The following is a 20,298-nucleotide window of genomic DNA, read 5'->3' on the forward strand; positions in this document are numbered from 1 at the left end:
CATATTGAACAGAGCGTGAGCAGCTAAAATAAGAGGTTCAAGTGTGCTGTCAGTGCAGGCAGACAGAAATCCCACGCAGCATGATGGCTTAATGGTAAACAGGTTCAGCAGGACATAAAAATTACTGTAGACATGGGGCAAAGTGGGATATTCATCCTGCAGTATCCTGGTATCTCTGATTTTGGTATATTACCTGTTGTCAGCTGCCAATAAAGTGAAAGAAAAGCGAATGTCATAATACTAACAGGCATTAAGAGAGACAGACTGTGTGCCTGTAGATTTACAGCGGCGATGTCCAACTGATGCGTTGTGTTTGACTATTATGAATAGCCCAGGGTAATAGCAATGTAATTAGGCCTTTACTGTCGTGTAATTCTCTGTCAAGCACACTGTCGATATCTTGGTTGATGAGGTTGAAAGTGAGATTGGAATCCAGTGACCCGGGCCAGCTGCTGTAATAACGGTGCACGCGCACACATGCACGCACACATGCACGCACACGCACACCCATACACGGTGCTTGTAATGCAGTGTTGATGCTGTGATATTTGCTTTTGTCCCAGTGTTGATATAAGCTGACATTATGCTGTACGGCAATGATCGCTGTTTGTCTGAGTGTTACATTTGTCATCTGTGGGAGGGCAAACGAGGGATCAGGGGGACTGGAGAGCCAAGTGAGGGAGAGCTTGGGGGGGTGGGGGGGCTTGGTAGGTGTACGAGGGTGGGGGAAACAGAGGGAAGGATATGAGGGTGGGACAGCGGTGGTGCGTGTGCTTATCTTTTGTGTGTCAGTTGCGGATCTGCTGGTGTGGAAGCGGATCTTTTCCCTCAGTGACTCTATTAATTTACCTCATTTATCTTAACCACCTCCCCCTCCCCCCAATAAATACTGGAGACCTCAGAGTGCACGCGTGAGAGTGTGTGCGTGCATGAAAAACCCTACATCTGGATATGTGTGCGTATGTGTGTGTGTGTGATGGAATAAAACCACAGCAGCTCCCCTTTCTATTCCCAGAGGACAAATCCGTGGCGGAAAAACTCATTTTCCTGCAAATAGTTTGTCAGCCAAGCTAGGAGGAGTGATAAATTATCACAGACGTTAGGTGAAGGAGGACGACAGGAAGAGGGAAGCCCCCTCTCTCACTTTCTCTCTCTCTCGTCTCTCTCTTTTATCCAAACAGCTACTTCCTCTATTTCATCCCATCATTTCTATTTACCTCTGATTTCCCTCATGCTGCATCTCAGCTCTGATTACAACAGGATACATGGCTTTCATGTTCATATATACACACTCGATCATGAACACAAACAAACACACATAGCTTTCCAGTCCAAGTTGGAATTGGGAAAATGTGGCTGCCCCTACAACTCAAGTGTGACTCCCCATTCCAAATGATAAATTGATGGCCAGAAAAATGGATTTGTTTTCAACTGGTAACACATCAAAGAAATAATAATTCTGTGTGGGGGAGAGTGGCGGGATGATGAATGGGGGTGGACAGCTGGATCACAGTAGAGCAATGGAGTGAGTGAAAGCGAGGGAGAGAGAGAGAGAGAAGAGAAAGAGAGAGATGAAGTGGCACGGTGTGAGTAAGAAAGTGCAAAATCAACAAGCAAAAAAAGAAAAGGTTTTATATGTTTTGGAATAAGCTAACTTTGTGACATGAGATCATTTGACCTAAGCAGCACACCCATATCTGAATACTGGACACTTCATATCAGGATTGTGCCGCTAACAGGCTTCAGTCTCCTCCTGGGAACAATTCCCAAGAAAAATGCATTCTCTGTCAAAAGTGTATTAGCGGGGCTGCTCACTGATGTTGTGAGAGAAGTTTGTCTCTCAGTCACAGCTCTGATTCACCCCACAGGTGCTGGATGAAAAGGTGGGTGGGGGCGACTCTCTACCTGACTTTGCAGTGTAGGAGTTCTCAAAATGCTGCCAAAAAATTGGATGATAACAACATATCACATCGAGGTCTCTGATTATTATTGTATGTTGTACTAAATAAACACCCCCTCAAAAAATATAGCAAAAAATAGTTCAGCTTAGATGTCCTTTTGCCTTCAGAGCTGCCTTAATTCTTATTGCAGAGATTCAACATGTTGCCGGAAACATTTTTCTGAGATTTTGGTCCATATTGTCACACAGCTACCGCAGATTTGCCAGTTTCACATACATGATGTGAATCTCCTGTTCCACCACATCTTCTCTATGATCTTCACTGGAAGCAGCAATCAGAAGATGGGTACACTGTGGTCATCATGGTCGGCAGGTACACTGTGGCGGATCCCCAGTTGGTACTAAGAGGTCCCATGTGTGCCTAGAAAATATCCCAGCCCGAACTTCTCATATAAACCAGGATGGATCTGTGTTTTGATGTTTTATATGCTAACTTTTTTTCCTACCACCTGAATGTCACTGCAGACTCATCAGACCAGGCAATGTCTTTTAAATCTTCTGTAGTACCTGTGTGAATTTCAGCCTCAGTTTCCTGTTCTTAACTAACAGGCTCAGCCGTCAGTGTGGTCTTCTGCTGCTGTAGCCCATTTGCTTTAGGCTGGATGTGGTGTGCATTCAGAGATGCTCTTCTGCATACCTTGGTTGTAATGAGTGGTTACTTGAGCTTTGTGCCTTCCTATCAGCCCGAAGCAGTCTGGTCTTTCCTCTGACCTCTGGTATCATCAAGGCATTTTTACCCAGAGAACTGCCGCTGACTGGATATGTTCTCTTTTTCAGACTGAACCTGGGAGATGTTTACATGGGGAAATCCCAGTGGATCACCAGTTTGTGAACCACTCAGACCAGCCTGTCTGGCATCAACCACGATCCAAGGTTTAAATTCACTTAAAGTGTGAGTTTCTCCATTCAGTTTGAACTACAGCGTGTCATCCTGACCATGTCTGCATGGAATAGCTGGTGTGCCATTGGCTGATTAAATGTTTGAGATAGCAAGCGGTTAAACAGGTGTACCTAATGTAGTGGCCAGTGACTGTAATTGAGTTCAATTTAAGATTACATTTTTAAAAATAAATAAATAAAATAAATAACAATTTTTTTTGAAAACATGCTGAATGTTTTGCACAGTAATCACATGACTGGTTAACTCAGAGAAAACTACAGAAAAGTGTCCGTAGTCTTGACAATCACGTTTTTCTCTTAAAAACATCATTAAAGTTTTAACATTTCTCACCAGCTCTTTTACAAACATAATTTTAACAGCTTCTAGGATTTAAACTTTGAAAACTTTCACTGGATTTTTGTTTTAACTTCATTTCCCATCACTGTCACTAGTGTAACTATTGTAATTTTTTCCCATAAACTACAATTTAAGTCATCTCTGAGTAAAACTCACAGCAGCCAGCGTTTGAATGAGCTGACACTTATTTTTTTTAAGACAGTGTGCACAGACGTTATTCTTTCTTATGCTGGGTAATTCAAAAAAGGGGCTTCTACTACATGCTCTCACATGAGGTTTTGTTTCTACAACTAGGAAAACAACATTATCTCTACCTCTATCTCTTGCTCCCTTTTCATCTGATCACATGTAGTGACACTTTTACAGGGCTTGGTGAGTAATTACTGAAGCCACAGTGACAAAGAAAAGCAAAATAAATTCTCTGACAACCAAATAAAAGGAAAAAAGCTCAACTCAAGTAGAAATATAACTCCCAAAAACTACAAAATAATTTAATAAATAAAGTGAAACTTAACCACAATCACCAAAGAAAAACGTTTTTTTATAACTACCTCACATTTTTTAGATACCTACTGTATGTTAGATTAGGCACATACAAAACTTTTGGCTCCTAAACTTAGCAAACACTAAATTATGTTGCTCTTGGATTATATCCGGTGGCTTTGCGCGCCCTTTGATGGTTCTTCACATGTAGCTTTGTTGTTTTAAATCTCTGACCTCCCCCTCCACCGCCAAGCCAAAGACACGTCTAAATTTTTGCGGGTTTTCATTGAAAACTACAGAAGATATAAAAATTCTCATAAATTAACTGTAAATGTCTACTTGCTTGTAAAAAGGTCATCATTTTATCTTAAAGGTGACTTTGGTGACTGCTGACCCCTGTTATCTAGACATCTTAGCAAAGCTCCAAATGCCACAGATGTCTGCAGGATCAACATACAAAGATGTTAAATCTGCAATCCTCAACTAAAGCTACTTCCAACATATATACATCGAGCACCTATATCGTAATAAACCGATGTAAATATCAGCAGATGGAAAACACCAGTTTAAATACTAAAAAATCCTCTTTATTCCTGTGTCTTGCACTCCTCCACAGCGGCAGGCCTTCCCACTCAGGTAGTCATCTGGCTCAGGTAATAACATAAGTGCTGAAATGAGATCATCATAATCATCATTTTCTTTATTGCCTCAGATCCCAGCAGAGGATCATCATAGCGAGAGCCAGAAATAACACAATTACGTCCATATATTCTCGCAGTTTTCAAGCACTTATTTGGACTGTCGGCGCTCTCGGTGGATCATTAAATGTATCGAGGTGTTCTTCCCACTCGTTTACTCACTTCCCCTCCAGCTTCCTAAAGCTGTTCCTGTACAATGTCTGTTTTCATCTCGCTCATTTTTTTTCCTCAGCCATATCTTATTTTTATTCTTTTATCACCCTCCCTCCACACGCTCCCTTCCTCTCCCTTCGTGGTGATTGATGGAGTTAGGCAACAGTACACAGAGCAACGTGTGGCCAACAGTCCAAGACAGCCTGCGTGAGAGGGAAAGAGAGAGGCTGGTGTGGTGAGGAGGAGGAGGAGGAGGAGGAGGAGGGGGGTGGGGGTGGGGATTAAACGAAAAGAGAGGTGAAAGGAAGGGAAGGAAAGAGGAAGCAGGGAGTCAGTGAGTGTGTGAGAGAGAAGGGGAGGGAGGAAGAGGGAGAGGAGTGTATGAGAGGAAGAGAAAGAGAGAGGGAGAGAGGGGAGCTCAGCTGAAAGCCACAGACTTAATTCTATGCATCATTAAGCAGTCTCACTCAATGCAACATCCCCTATACATCATCCACGCTCAGTAAACACAACGATGACATTACATTAGCAACTGCAAATGAATTTTCTTTTTAGAAGGAAATTGAGAATACTCTCTTACTCTCCCTCGTTTTTTTTCCAGCCTCTCTGCTGCTTGCAAAGCTTGAGTGTAGGACATAAAAATACAGCGAGATATAAACAGAATAAAAACACAAACAATATTTCCCTTTCCCCTCTCTCCGGCACACACTCTCTCTCACTCTGTCACACAGAGGAGACCTCTGAGCACAAATACACACCTCTCCTTAGGCGCTCTTCCGAAATGTTTTTATAATAGGCGCTTCGGAAAGATACCTTATTTAAAGATAAGGTATCTTTGAAAATGCTACACGAAGCCATTTGTTCTCGCTTTGCCAAATTTAATCGAGCACTGGCTGCACCGGCTGCTGCTACATTTCAACTTAGCTATAGCTAACGTTTGCGTTCCTACTGGGGGATCGTTTGTGCATCAGTAATAACCTAGATCTTGCAATGTGCACTCCAACGTGCCAATCTTAGTAAAAGCATGAAACGGATTGCTTTCAAAAGATTTTGGGGTAACATAATTTATACATGAGGCACAAGGTACTGAAAACAGGTTTAGCCCGCAAGAGGTGTAATTGTTTAGATATTAAAAAAAGTCAGAAAGCACACTTTGGTTTCACGTGTGCTGCTCCAGACTTTTATTCCATTACACCTAACTCTAAAAGCTTTGATTTATAAAAGTTTGGAGATAAGATTTAAGTCTGAATGAGTCTCTGAATGAAGCTGAAGGTGTTTTTCAAGGTAGATCAGGTATAAAGGAGCCCAAAAAGTTTGAGGTAAGTTCTTGAAACCGTTAAAATACCTCCCTTGATAAGAACGTCAGCAGACACTGGATTAAAGTGGCGATGGGACAGAGAGGCACAGCTTAATCGAGGAAAGCCAGCACCCCAACAGATACTCGTGCCCAGGTGTCATGACTGTCACAAACCTGCAAATACAAGAATGTCATAACAGGGAGATGCAGTTAGGCATGATCAATTATTAGCTTGAAAGAAATATAAAGAAGTTAAAAAGAAATTAAGGAGCCAGGAAAATGCTGTGATTAAGTACTACTTTACCATTTCAGTTGTTATAAATCAGGCTGTGTCCAGTAACTGAGGTAGGTTACATCACTCTTCTCTCTATGAACGAGGTCAGCTGTGAATCAGTGCTTTCCCAGCTCCTCTTTGTGCTGGTGTCTCTCCTCCTGTCAGAAATCCTGAAGTGCTTTACAAAAAAATGAAAGAAACAAAAGATGTGTAAAAGTTGGTATATAGCTGATGTCCATCTTTATTCTGAATTTATGTGTATATAATAAATAATCTGCATTAATTTCATCATCTAATGCTTTGTCGATGTCCTTAAACGCAAAGCAAATTTCGACACAGCTCTGTGCCCTCCTTTAATAAAAACTTACCAGTGTTGTAGATATTAGTAGGATGGATCATCACCAGGGAGGCCTCGCAGTAAATGGGTGCACACTGCTGTCACATCTGGTTTATAAAACAACAAACCACAAATCAAGTACAAGACTAAGAAACGTTAATAATCCACTAACTGCAAACTGTGGTCAAAGTGAGTTTATATGACTTAAAAATGCAAATATTTTGTTAACCTTCACTCTCCTGCTTTTATATATTTTGTTATGTTAGTCAGAGGGCTTTTATGTAAGATAGAGAGAAGAAGGAGGATGGTTTGGTTTTGTTATATTTATTTAAAATAAGGTGTTGTCCTCAATTCAGTGAAATATTATTGAACTACATCTGTCTCTTCTTAGCTCCACAGACGTGAGCACCAAAATGAATTAATTAATTTATTTTCCATTTTGTTTTTCAGGGCCTGTTGTCCTTTAATAATAAATGCCGGCAATTCAGTATACCTCTGTTCTCGGCTCTATTTAGGTTTAACATTTTATTTGTATAAAGTTTATTAAGGTGTTTAGGTGGAGTATGACATCGTCTTACACATAAAAGAATAATACCTCAAATTGAGGTTTAAACTCCATGACGTATATGTAAGTACAGGTAACAGTTAGTCAATAGATAACTGAATTTTTGAAACCCACAGATTTATGACAACACAATCTTTACATGGGTTAGTTCCTCCTTGTACACATAGGAATTTTAATTCTTAGATACTGTACAATACTTGGGTCAAAATATCAACATAGAAATAAAAACAAAATCAAAAACAAAAGATGTGACTACATCTTTTTATGCCTTTACATATTTGACAAGAACATTTAAGCTGAATTGTTCTGTGCAAGTTGAATATAATAACAAGGAAGTGACTTATCAGCCATGTAAATTTAACTATAGAATTCTATTTTAATTCAAGCTTCAAATCTTAAAGTCAAATATGTCCTTCAATTAATCACCCAAAGTTATTACAATAACTAAATTTCATTTAGAGCTACCTTTGGAGCTATCACTGTGACTACTGCCTTTATTTGCAATTATTTCTCTGCTGCAGACACCAGGAGGGCCAAACTGCATTCATAGTGTAAACTTCAGCAAAGCTACATTTCAAATTTGTTGACTTTTCACTTTATACGGGAGCAGTGAAAACTTTTTTGGGGGGCACTGAAGAGAAAGCAGTAAAGATAGCTCGTAGTTACCGCCAAATATCAGCCAGTATGATATTATCCCTGTAACAGCCATTAGCGCTAGCAAGCTAACGTTAATAAAAAAAATGTCATCCGCTGTGAGAAAAAAAACACAACTTATTGCTAGTTTTATAATTTACCTTATTGGTCCTCAAAAAAAAAATTGTTCCTCTTCCACATATTCAGAATCCAGTTACTCTGTCTCTCTGATGATCCTACAATGACTGTCAACATGTCTTTCGCTATGACACTTGACAAGGTAGCCAACTAGGCTACTTGAAGTAGCTTTTACATGCTCAAACCCAGCAGACTAGTTAAGGGCACTGCTTCCTCCTGCTTGTGGAATAACATATTTGTTTCCTTTGCTGTTACTGGAACGCTGGCCTTCCAAAGTCATTCAAAAGCAATGAGTAAACTGTTCATCAACAATTAGCTATAACGTAATAACAGGTAGTAAAATGCACATGAGTTATAACTAAGTCAAGTTATTTCATGTAAGCAAAGAAAGATATTAGTCTATAATGAAATTAGCTGTATCTTTGTATTTAGTCAGTACCAGTTAAATGCCAGATGTAACTTTTACTGTTTATAAATGCCAAAAATAAAAACTTACTTGAATCAGAATAAAAAAAAATTGAATTGGAATAGAAATACCTAAAATATCATAATTTTATGTCAAAGTTAGCCAAAAACCCTTTAGGCTTGCTGACCAAATAATAGCAGTTAGCTCACTGTTAGCCTAACTTGATGATTATGTGAATACCACAAACAAATTTCTTAAAATATGTATGTGAAAGAATGACAAAAGTGTACATTTAGAAAGGACTTTTCCACTGTTTTACGTATTTCTTAGTCCTCAAAAACATATTTGTTTCATGATGCTTACCCCTTCATTTGATTGCACAAGGTTACTTTCCCCTCTCCTTTTAAAAAAACATAGTTAAATCTCTTTTAAAGAAGCCAAGCTTGGACACTTAAATAATACAGGCTAAAGTCAAACCTTTTTTAGGACGGGCTTTCAATGCTAATAAAATCCTTACTTTATTCAACTCACATGCAGATTTTGACACAATTGATCATAAACTCTCTAATCTCCATCTCAAGCAGTGGGTTGGCTTTTCTGATAGTTGTTGAATTCTAACGTTCCTGAATGGTTTAGATCAGACATCACAGATAGGAAATGTTTCACTGGCTGTGGAGATCAGGTATCAAGCACTCATTTTTCCTGTGGAGTTCCCCAGGGAAGCTATCTGGGTCCCTTACTTTTGTCCTTAAACATTCTGATACTTGGCAAACTTATCAGCCAGCATGAAATTTGTTACCAGATTAGCACAGATGATGCACAGCTATGCTATAACAGAGAACACATTAGTCCAGTTTTAGCAGAGCTATACTCGCCTCCAGTATCATACAGAACCGATTTTAAAAATACTCTTATTTATACTGCATATAAAATCCTTAATGGTCTTGAACCTTCTAATATCTCTGAATGTCTGTGACTCTTTGTCCCGACTTGCTATCTTAGATCCTCCACTGTGAAATTATTAGCGATCAAAAAATTGGGGATGCTACTTTCCTAGTTTGTATAAACAACATCTCTGGAACAACATTCCTTGAAAAATTAAGGAGGCAAACTTTACAGATAATTTCAAGAATTTGGTAACGACATACCTTTTTTAATCTGACATTAAACAAGAGCTTAGGCTTAATAATTATAATAATACCACTATACAGCCATACTATCTGAGTTCAGCCACATTAAGTAATCTGGCAGATAAGACCATATGCATAACTTACTTCTAAGGTTTATATTTTTCTCTTTGTTGTGATAGCATTATTACTATATGAATGTGTGTTTAGGGGTGCATGTGTATTTATATATGTCTGATGAGTTGCTGGAACCTCAGTTCCTGATATGTTTTTGTGCCTGTGAAGCCCTTTGAACTCTATAAGAATAGTCTTTAGTGTGATATTGGGTTATCCAAATAAAATAAACTGAAATTTCATAGCAAATTTCATAACATACTGTTTTATACATACCCATACACTTCAAAAGTTTTAATCACTTCATGAAACTAGTTAGTGGATAAGAAATTAGAGACAGTGACAATTATGAGTGTGTGCACACAAACACACACACACACATTTTAGTTTAATGTCTGGGAACACGCGAGTAACGTAAATTATCAAGCAATTCACATGAATAATCATGTTTTTATTGCACAGATTATGGCTTTTTCCCCTAAACTAGCCTGGCTATGAGGCCTGGGAAATCTATTAAGGCGATGCCATAGATCATCCCATCCACTGTGGCGTGTATACAGATCGGCCGGCTCATTTGAGAAATATTGAATCGGTTACAGTAAAGTAAGCCCCTGGATTGAGTCAAATGTAAAAATCCAGGCATGTGTGAGGAGCTGTCAGCGTGTGCTGTAATGACGGATGGAGCCGGGTCTCCCTTTCAGCAGGAGGTGATAAAAAGTCAAATTATGAACGCCGGGGAGGGACAAGACAGCGTGCAAGGGGAGGAGGGAGGGCAGCGACACGGAGAGAAAATTGGACCAGATCCGTTAAATGATAAGGGCAATCAGTTAATCAGGGGAAGACGAGGGAAAGTGTTATTTCCTCCCAGTGCAAGGGTCAGTGAGGGGTCAAGAGTATAACCTTTGACCTCAAACTACTGACGAGAACGAGACCGGTCAGCGGGTTATTGATTCATGCTCTTCAGTTTACCCATGTTATTATCTATCGGACTAGACTGGTTTACGGTTTTAGTGATTTCCTGTGAAAGTGAATTAAAACAAGTAAAGATCTGTTTATCTAATTATTCCTCAAACTGTGAAAAGCTCTTTAAGCTCCTGGAATCATACAGTGTCACCTTCTTAAAGTCACTTTGTTGAGGTTTTTTGTGACTGCCGTAAAAAAAAAATAATAATAAAATGCTTTTATCCCCCCCCCCCCCCCCCCCCCCCCCTCAAAGCAGTGTTTTCAGAGGAAATGCCTCATGTTCATAAAAGCACCGGGGCCCAGAAGCATGATCTGGACCAGGAGCCCAACAAAAGCTTCTGATAGCACCCGCTGCATTACTACACAACTTCTTAGTTCATCCTGACACAATCTCTACCCCTCTGCTTTCTGTCTCAGGTGCATCAAACAGAGCCCTGGACCCCCTCCCAGGCCAACCCCTGAGCTGACCCCCCTCCCAAGCTTTGAAACTGACCCGCTCTGAGGTGTGAACTTCTGTCCCTCTGGCTGATAGAGACTCACGATTTTTATAGACCTCATCCCTCGCTGTTTATGACTCTGCAGTTTGATTATAGCAAAGGGGACTCGGAGAGGTAGGAGCCCTGCAGAGGCACACACACATCAAAGGAGCTATGAGAGGAATGTGGGCATTTGTTGTTTGCTTTATCATCCAGTACCACCACTTATCTGCTTAATCATAAAGGATTGGCCTGGGAATGAGGCAGGATGGACGCCGCGCTGGCCAAACAAACTATTCCCAACACAGTAATTGCTACTAGAGGGATGTGCCAGATTCATAGTGGTTATAGCTGCTTGCATGGGAGTTTTATTTGAAGAGGAGAAGAAAAAAAGACTATGAGAGGCTCCAATTTGGTTTAAAATTAAATCCTAGAAAAGTATGGAGTGTTGCTATCAGAGTAAAGACTCGCCTGAGTCTACATGAGTTTATCCCTGTTTTATTGAGTTGAACAGGAACACATGCTGCAGGATGTTTTCTTACAGAATATTATGTAAGGAGTTAACACATTATGATATATTATCAATATATATAGATAATAAAGAATGGTTGAGAATAGGACACCAACTCACTGATGAACCTCGCTGTTTGGCAATTTATTAGTTGTATGGCATTTGTTTGTATTTTTCTGTAATGGTGCAAAGCTCAAAGCCAGATATGTGAGGAAATAAAACTAGATTTTCACCTCTTTATTACGGACTCATTATTTCTAGAATTGCTTTTTTCTTGCCCTTTACTACATTTTACTGATTGTTATACAACTACATCTCACTCTGTTCAAAGGCCTAAAAGGATCTCAAAGTAAAAGCAAAGTCTTAACGCTATGTATGCAAAAAGATTCACTTTTTTGGGACCACTTCGTGTATATATGGTACCCAACCAGTGCATAGATTACCTGTGTTTTAGTGCCACAGCAACAATGATCTTACCCCAAAGATGCAGAAAAGTTTATGATTGCCTCACTAATTTCTGAAAAAGCAGCCCTTTGTGGTATTTCTAATGTATGGCTACTGACTGACTGAACCACTGCAAGTTATCACTATTATCACTATCACTATTAGCAGTGTAGTCCCGTTGGAGAACTCAAAGGATGGAGATAAAATATAAATATGAATAGTTTAAATAAGTTCAGAGGAAGTCCCATTCTAAATGTCACTCTCTTGTATGGATTCAATATCTTTGAATAAAAAAAAAGGGTATGAGTTGCCAGATACACAACAGTTTAATTAAGTCACAGAAGCTCTCTCCTGGTTTCACAGGCCCTGTGAGTCAGTTAGACCCTCTGCCCTTCATTTCCCCTGTGTGGGAGGCTTGGAGTGCCGGCTTGAAAAGCTGGGAAAGTCCTGTGATTTATGGCCTTTTGCAGGCCTGACTGCCTCTCACCTCACTGATGATAGAGCCAAAGGTAACAAAGACTGGTTACTCCAATCCAATTACCTATTCGCTAAATTCTGTTTTATTAATTTTGGGTATTTAAAGCTACTCCACAACCTTTGCCATCTGATTTTGAGACAACTTGTAGATAAATCAGGAAAGATTTGTCCGATTCCTTATGTGTATAATTGGGTATATGTTTTACAGGGTGAACGACTATCACTTGGTAAAACTGTTAATGATTAAACAGTGCAGAGAGAAAGTAGGTCTTTTATCATCTAACATGTTAGACTTTCAACTTGTTTTTCCATTTTGTTTTTAGTGTTGATAGATTTATTTCAAGAAATTGACCCCCCTCTTGTTTCTTTATATTTTACTAGGAAATGAGAAATATGTGAAGCAATTTATTGAAACCTGTAAACACATCAAGAAAATATAGTATTTAAGGGAAATCTGGAAAATAAATCAATATTTTATCATAACCATCTTTCATCTTCAACACACACTGACCTCTCTTAAGCAAGCTTTCTCATAATTTCTTTAAATGCTAATCAATGCATTTGTTCTGTTCTCCGTCAACACGATCCCAGACTGCTCCAATAATGTTGTAGTCCGGGCTCTGACGAGGCCAGTCCATGACTGATAAGGATCCACTGTGTGTTTTTCTATCCACTTCTGTGGCACTGGCAGTGTATTTGGGATCACTGTCATGGTAAAAAAAAAAAATTAAGTCACCGTCTGATGCTTTCCAGATGGTGTGGCATGGTGGATGAAAATCTGATGGTACTTTCTTGTGGTTGTAATTCCATTAATTCGACAAGATCTCCAGCACAATTAGCTGAAACGTAGCCTCAAACCATGACATAGCCTCCACCTTGCTTTACAGATTTCTGTAGCAACTCACTATTGTGCCTCTCTTCTCACTTTTTTCATACAGGATCACAACAGCATTTTTTCTGAGAAGCTGAGTGAACAGTAGACGGATCAATTGGATATTTTCCTATTATTTAAAGAGATGACTTTCACATACAATCCATCAGTAGTAGTTTCTTCAGACATACCACTTTTTCTTCTGTCCTCCACTTGTCCAGCTTCCAAGTTTTCAACTACCAGCTCTTTAGGAGTCACTTTGTTGGTGTAAAAATACAGTTTTATTTCTGATAAACAGTTTTATCTTTGTCGTTTTGGTAGGTTGAGGGTGAAAAGTACTTTTGTGATAGGGAAGTGCCTAAAGACACAATTTAAAATTGGTTCTTTGCTAAAATGTGTGTAATTTGTACATAGAGCGCTGGTTCTTCTCTTTAGTTAGGTAACCTTTTATGTTTGAATGGTCCACAGGTCAGTTTCAATTAGTTCAACAGCCAAAACATCAACATGAACAAGAACAAGGACTAGATTGAAGATGAATGAAAATGCAGCCAACGTCCAAAGAAAACATTTGAAGGACCTTGCTTCTTGGAAGCAAAACATAAATAAATGAGGGCTGGGTCAGTGCTGTACGTGTTCTGTTGTAGTTTGTCCAGCAAGATCTGTTGTGGTTTAATATTTACCTCGTGTCTTCTAGTGTGTTCTAGTGCCCCACACTGCTATATCGACAAAATTCATGCATACTGTATAGCAGAAAACACACACAGGGAATGAGACCAAATCATTATGAGGTCCATTTTAAAGGCTTTGCACTTGTTTCAGTCTCCATCTGACGACCAAGCAGCTTTGGCATATTAAAATCAGCCAACCCTGTATATGTTGAGGGACACACAAGTGCACACACACACAACCGGCAGCAGGGCAGTAACTCAAGGCCAAAGGAGGAGGTTTATTTTTATCATGGGCAAAGGTGCCAAATCATGTTGGGTATGAAGGGGGCTATATAAATGCAAATTGTATTGGAGAGAGCTATTAGTCCTAGAAAAGGTTTGTATGTAAATGCCCTATAGGACCACAGTGGAGCACTCATCCAGTTCAGATTAGTGGGGTTTGTGGCAAATGTGCTGCAGAAGACAAAAAAGAAAAATAGACAGAAAATGCAATTGCCTTGTGGTAAATCATGGTGAACAAGGTGAGAAGTTGAGTAATTGAATGGCCAAGGTGTTTCTGTATGGTTTATTGCATATGCAAGAGAGATGTGTTGAGGTCTGTTTCCTGTGTGCAGACACAGGTGTGCGTGTTTTATGGTCATTTTGCTCATGATGTAGAGCTTCCGTACCTGAGCGCAGCAGCGCTGTGACAAAACAAGACATTTAAAGCACACTTTGAAATTGTAGAACATTGTATGAAGAAAAAAAATTATGTAAGCGACAAATCAAACATGGCAAAGGATGCAACATCACTGGTCAAGGCCGTGGGAAGCAGAAGCCCCACCCACCACCTCCAAAAGGCAGACGTCATAGCACCCCCACCTTAATGCAAAAAAATAAAATAAAGTTGTCAAAACACTTCACACACTATTCCTGCTGTCATTGGTTTATTTTGAGAAATATCTGAATTATGAAATTGTAATAAATGAGTAAAGCACAGAAAATTGACTTTCTTTCTTTAAAAGCATAATAAGCTCCAGTAAAGGAGAATTTTGTTGACTTTTGTTCTGAGTTTGCATGAGTGCTGTCTTTGCCAGGTTTCTCTTTTAAAAGAGATTGTGATCTCAGTGGGACTTCCTGGTAGAACAAAGGTAACCATAATAAAAACAACACCTAGCATCATGGTCAAATGACATTAAACAGAAGTCACTAATAGATTAAAACTGGTGCATTTCAAAGTGAGCTATCAGCTATCATATAAATGTGCAAAGATATATTTTTTTAACTACCAGCTGACAAAAAGAGCCTAACAGGAGTTTCATCCCCCTGAAAACTCCTGGAATTATCCCTCTTGGCCTCATCTGAGTAATCATTTTCCAGGCTGCAGTTAAAAACATGGTTACCATGACGCAGAAGAGACTCACACACAGGTCCCTGATGAATGCCATCACAGACATTTTGAACAACATCTCCTCAGTGCCCATCATGAGCTTTTATCGCCTAAACCTTTGAGCACCAAGTCACATTTGGATCATTATATCAGCACATTCTGATGAAGGTAACCTTTCATACAGCTACCTTTGCTGTAGAAGGGTACATGACTGTGTTATATGTTGCGCAAATTTGGCTTTTGGGCCGAGTAAAATATTCCGACAGATTCCAGCCAGCTGTGTGCAAACAGGCTGACTCTATGTCTTGATTACTGAGCCTTTAAAGAATTTGTAGTCGCATCACTGGCATACTTTTTAATGTCTTCATAATTAATTTGAACTGTGTGTGCGCCTGATGTGTCACAGGGCGGGGGGTTTCATTTTTGTGTTGCCTGTGCCTGAGTAACAGGCCAGTTCAGTTACGTTTTGGCTGTTTATTCTTGCCTGTGGCTTGAGTTGTGTTAGAATGTGACAGGATGAATGAAAAACTTTATCCTTACAGCTTATTATATATCCCCCACCTGCCCAAACACACACACACACTGCACCACCAGCGTCAAGGCCCTCCCCCTGGCTTTGTCATTGACAGAAAGTAAGAGATGTAATAATTTGGCATAAGGCTCTGATACACAAGACTAGCACCATATCGCCCTCTAGCTTCGACTGAAGAGACCTCCATTTTTCATGAATCCTCTGCACAACACCAAATGCTTATTTAAAAAAAACCACATTGTCTACAAAACACTGAGTTAACATAGTTTAATTATTTTAAAAAAAAGCGTGTACAGTTTAAATAAAACAGCCTATTTACAGTATATACATTTTAAGATATGTAATACAGGGCTGAGGGTTGTGTTGGACAACTGTGCTGACAGTGACTAATTATTTTGATGCCACATAAGGAAAAAAAGACACAAGTGTCTTTAAGAATTACCACATGATGTCATCTCCTGTCCTGAACATGAAACACTGGATATTCCAGGTGTAAGATGCGATTTTTCATGGCTTCTTCCGAAACTTTATATTTCTGCAAACCCAGGTCATCCCATCCTGAAAAAAACATAAATAAATACACAGAATTATATATTTTTTTAATTGTGGAAAATTAGAGAAGTAAAAATGAAGTGGACCTAAAAATAGCATTCAAAATATATCTCCAGAAGTACTGTGTGATTTTTTTGCTGTTTGATCATATTTTCCAGACAACCATTGTGATTTATTATTTATGCATTTAACATCATTTCTTACAAGGACTTTTGTGCTACTGATTACTTACCGCCACTAAAATTGATAAGAATACAAGTCATATATTTAAGCACGCAGTCACACAGCACTTTATCCTATACACTTCAAGCACTCAATCTACTTTACTCACTGCAGATGGGCAATTTGGAAAAAATACTTAGCCTAGCATGTAAGTGCTAGGTGTAAGGAACATGCACGGGAGAGCATGCAAACTCCATGCTCCACACATCACCATCCCACCCATGAAATTGAGGCAAAGCAGTGAAACGCGCAGACTGGCAGTAGCAAACTGTTTTAATGCACATGATAACACAAAGCAGCTGAGCTTCTTTAGTCTTTAGAAAGATGACATAACTGATCCACCCAGATAGGAAATCTTCTTATACAAGCATGTGTTTTATGATGGCAATTAAAGGAATAATGGATCTTAAGTAATCTGCTTCTTTTTCCTCTTTTCCCTGTTTAAATTCAGCACACTTTGGATTCCTTCATTAGCTGATGCCGAGGTCTTCTAAATGACTGTGGATATGTTGGGGAGGAGGATATGAGGCCCTCATGGATAATCGAGACCACCCTCTGCAGTGGAACACCTCCTTAAACATCTGTCTCTGCTCCATTGCCACAAAAAAGAACATATATCCAAGTTTGTGTTATATTTAGATTTGTATTCATTAATTATTCTGCATATTTCTATTTTATTGTGCTTCCTTTGTGTCATTTTACTCCATTGAACTGTACTGATTTTATTTTTACTATCTAAAGGTATTATAGGTTGTGTTTAGAAATCTACCATAACGCGGTTAAATGATTCTATTTTATCGTAACGTGATTTACTTAAACAAACTTCAGCCCCTCTAGCCTGTTTTTTAAGACCAGGACAGGTAAAATAAATCCCAGCATTCCCTGACTTCCGAAAGCGGCTGCAGGCAACTATCCCAACCCTTGCTGTGTGTGCGATGTTGCGTTTGCAGACTGTGTCCGTTTCTATGTTTACCTGAATTCCCTCTGCAGTGAGCGCCGAGCAGGCCTGCACCTGCCACATGCGATCCCGTATTGTGTGCAGATGGAGACTTTCTGCCAGCTCTGACGCTGGAGCAGCTGTCATCAGGTCCTGCTTGTTGGCGAAGATTAGCAACGGCACCGTGGCGAGCTTTTCCTCCTCCAGCAACTCAGCTAGCTCCTGTAACACGGTGCAGTCACATACACTTGCTCTAATGGTGTTTGCCAACAGAAAAACCACTGAGACGTGTTGAGAAGCAACACAACATCATACTGCCGATCATCCCTGATCAGCTTCTAATTCCAACAGCTCCTGAATGCCTTCTAACCTTCAACCTTATCAGAAGATGACTACTGCGCCTCCTTAAAATGTAAAAGTATTTATGGAGCTCACCAGACTTGTTTCTTCAAACCGTTTCCTGTCTGAGCTGTCAATCACATAGATCTGCACACAATACAGTCGTAGATATTAACAAACTGATCAGAACACAGAAAAAAAAATGATATTATGAAGACTACGTATGTACCAGCACATCTGTGTTCTCAAAATAATTTCTCCAGTATGGTCGGATTTTGCGCTGACCTCCAATGTCCCAAACGTTCAGCTTGAAGCCTGCGGACTGCACGCTCTTGATGTTAAAGCCCTTAAGAAAGGTATCGCAGATGCTTAATATCTGCAGCAGGAGAATTCAAAGGCTCTAAAAATGACAGGACTCTACATTTCTGTGCATGTGAGAGAGTGTGGATGTGTGTACTTGTGTGGGGGTGATGTGGCTGATGTCTTCGGCTGCCAGCTGTTTTAGCACAGTGGTCTTGCCGGCATTATCCAACCCTAACAGCAGCAAGCGTACTTCCTGCTCTGGAGCCTGCTTCAGCCGCCGAAGGATGGACAAAAGGCCCTGCAGGAGGATCAAAGCACATATTAGAGCTGATTAGTCTTAAAGGAACAGCAGCTTACAAGATGTCATAACACTGAGGAACCTGCAAGCATTTTCTTGCTTTTCCAGAGTCATGGCCTACGTTTTATCAGATAAAGCCTGAATAAGCTGCTGGACCACATCATTTTCAGCTCGCACCAGTTACAGTACACCACCCTGTTGGTAGAGTCTGTCACAGGAACATGACACAGTACACACAGCATGTTACACTCTCACCCAACAGCTAGAATCATCTAGAGTGTGAGGATTTAGCTGCAGTGACCTATAAATGTACCAGCCCTAAAGACCTCTTTAGCCATCCGAGGTTAGTAAGTTACTGAGTGGCTTCTGTCCAGAGGAGGGAAATAAGGAAAGGCTTTGGCTCATGCTATTTACTTTTAAGGCGACAGTGACCCCTCACCATACAAAATCTGCTCTGAAAAGACAAAACAATACACATAGCACTTTTAAAATCCATCTTCTGAGCCACTACTTTTTTGTAATTTGTGCATTTTATTTTTGTATTATAAATTATTATCATGTATTATTTCCCTCTCCATCTCTTTTACGTCAGCTTTACTCCCCATATAAAGTCTGTTTTAGCTCCAACTTTGAAAGGTACTCCATATATAAATTTAGTTTATATAAAATTATAAAAGTGTTTCTGTTTACCTTTCAACAAACGTCTCCATACCTGGTTTAAACTCTTTGCCTTACAATAAGTACCTTAAGGTGATAGTTATATATAGGTAAAAATAAACTGGGTTGAAAAAGTCCAAGTCTAAATATAAATAAACAGATATAATAAATATATATAGTTTAATCCTGGCACTGGCAAACAAAAGGTTTGAGTTATATCAACGACTGAAAGTGAAACAGTATTATGTTTCAGGGATAAAACGGCCAGTTTAATGACCAGTATGACATACACTGCCCTCAGTATTTGGCTAAATGTGACACATCATTTAACTGTTTTTAGACCATTGTCACCAATGTTTACCAGGTGCCAAAAGTAATTTCAGTAATTTTGTTTTAAATATAAAACAAAATCAAAATAAAGTCATTTTGCCCAACGCAAACAAAACCCGCTGCGGCCGTGAATCATTATAACTCACCATGTTTTTCTCGGGTGGTTTTGTGGCCCTCGCTCAGTGTGTGAGTGGATTAACGTCTTCTCTGACCACACGTGCTTGTTGGCCTCCTGGCAGAACGGCTGTCAGGCTCTGTTGCTACGGAAACGGTGACGTCAGCGTAAACGACGTGATCGCTGGGCAAGAGGGCTCCTGTGGCGCGAGGTTAAAAAATAAAAGTATCTTTCTAGAAAATAAAAAGAACATAAATAGTTAATTTGCTTTTTTTTTTCTGGTTATTCACTTCAGAGCTGATTTTGAGTTAATTTTCATAAAATTTTAATAACATTTTTTATCGTTATTATCATTATTAGCGATAATTGTGAACTACAGAGTTCAAAGATTAGAATACAAAAAAAATAGCATACAAATTAAATAAATCTTCACTCACCTTTTTTTTCACACTATGAGTTTATGCACCATTCTACATTCAATCATTAGTTATAATATGTCTTTTGTCCTGTATCCCTTCTCTTACCCTCAACCGGATGCGGCAGATGGCTGCCCTAGTTCTGCTGGAGGTTTCTTCCTGGTAAAAGGGAGTTTTTCCTTCCCACTGTCGCCAAATGCTCATAAGGTGTTGTATGACTGTTGGGATTTTTCTCTATTAATGTAGGCTTCTGACCTTACAGTATAAAACACCTTGAGGTGACTGTTGTTGTGATTTGGCATTATGTAAATTAAATTAAACTGAATAATTTGAGAACTTACATTTTATCTCATCAGCCTAATATGGTAAAATGCTCTATAGTCTTTTTCACTAAAG

General features: G+C 39.4%; 1 protein-coding gene and 1 long non-coding RNA gene across 3 annotated transcripts; both read right to left on the reverse strand.

Moving 5' to 3' along the window:
* Positions 1-703: 703 nt before the first annotated feature.
* LOC146514243 (uncharacterized) lies at positions 704-10,609 on the reverse strand. The gene is made up of 3 exons (XR_014875161.1): positions 6,471-10,609; positions 6,133-6,280; positions 704-6,002 (listed from the first exon to the last, which is right to left on the reverse strand). It is a non-coding gene; the product is annotated as an uncharacterized LOC146514243 (long non-coding RNA).
* Positions 10,610-16,014: 5,405 nt separating this feature from the next.
* LOC146514244 (ADP-ribosylation factor-like protein 3) lies at positions 16,015-19,733 on the reverse strand. 2 transcript variants are annotated; one of them, XM_085167000.1, is made up of 6 exons: positions 19,518-19,683; positions 18,241-18,384; positions 18,013-18,129; positions 17,880-17,930; positions 17,481-17,666; positions 16,015-16,291 (listed from the first exon to the last, which is right to left on the reverse strand). In XM_085167000.1, exons 1-6 carry the CDS (start codon positions 19,518-19,520, stop codon positions 16,241-16,243), a joined length of 552 nt encoding a protein of 183 aa, XP_085023126.1. In that variant the 5' UTR covers positions 19,521-19,683; the 3' UTR covers positions 16,015-16,240. The 2 variants fall into 2 exon arrangements, with proteins under 2 accessions (XP_085023126.1, XP_085023124.1); XM_085166998.1 differs by lacking the exon at positions 16,015-16,291 and having other exon boundaries at positions 16,993-17,666; positions 19,518-19,733.
* Between the last annotated feature and the right edge of the window lie 565 nt (positions 19,734-20,298).

Source organism: Neolamprologus multifasciatus, chromosome 7, assembly GCF_963576455.1.
Source record: "Neolamprologus multifasciatus chromosome 7, fNeoMul1.2, whole genome shotgun sequence".
In the NCBI taxonomy this organism is placed as follows: domain Eukaryota; kingdom Metazoa; phylum Chordata; class Actinopteri; order Cichliformes; family Cichlidae; genus Neolamprologus; species Neolamprologus multifasciatus.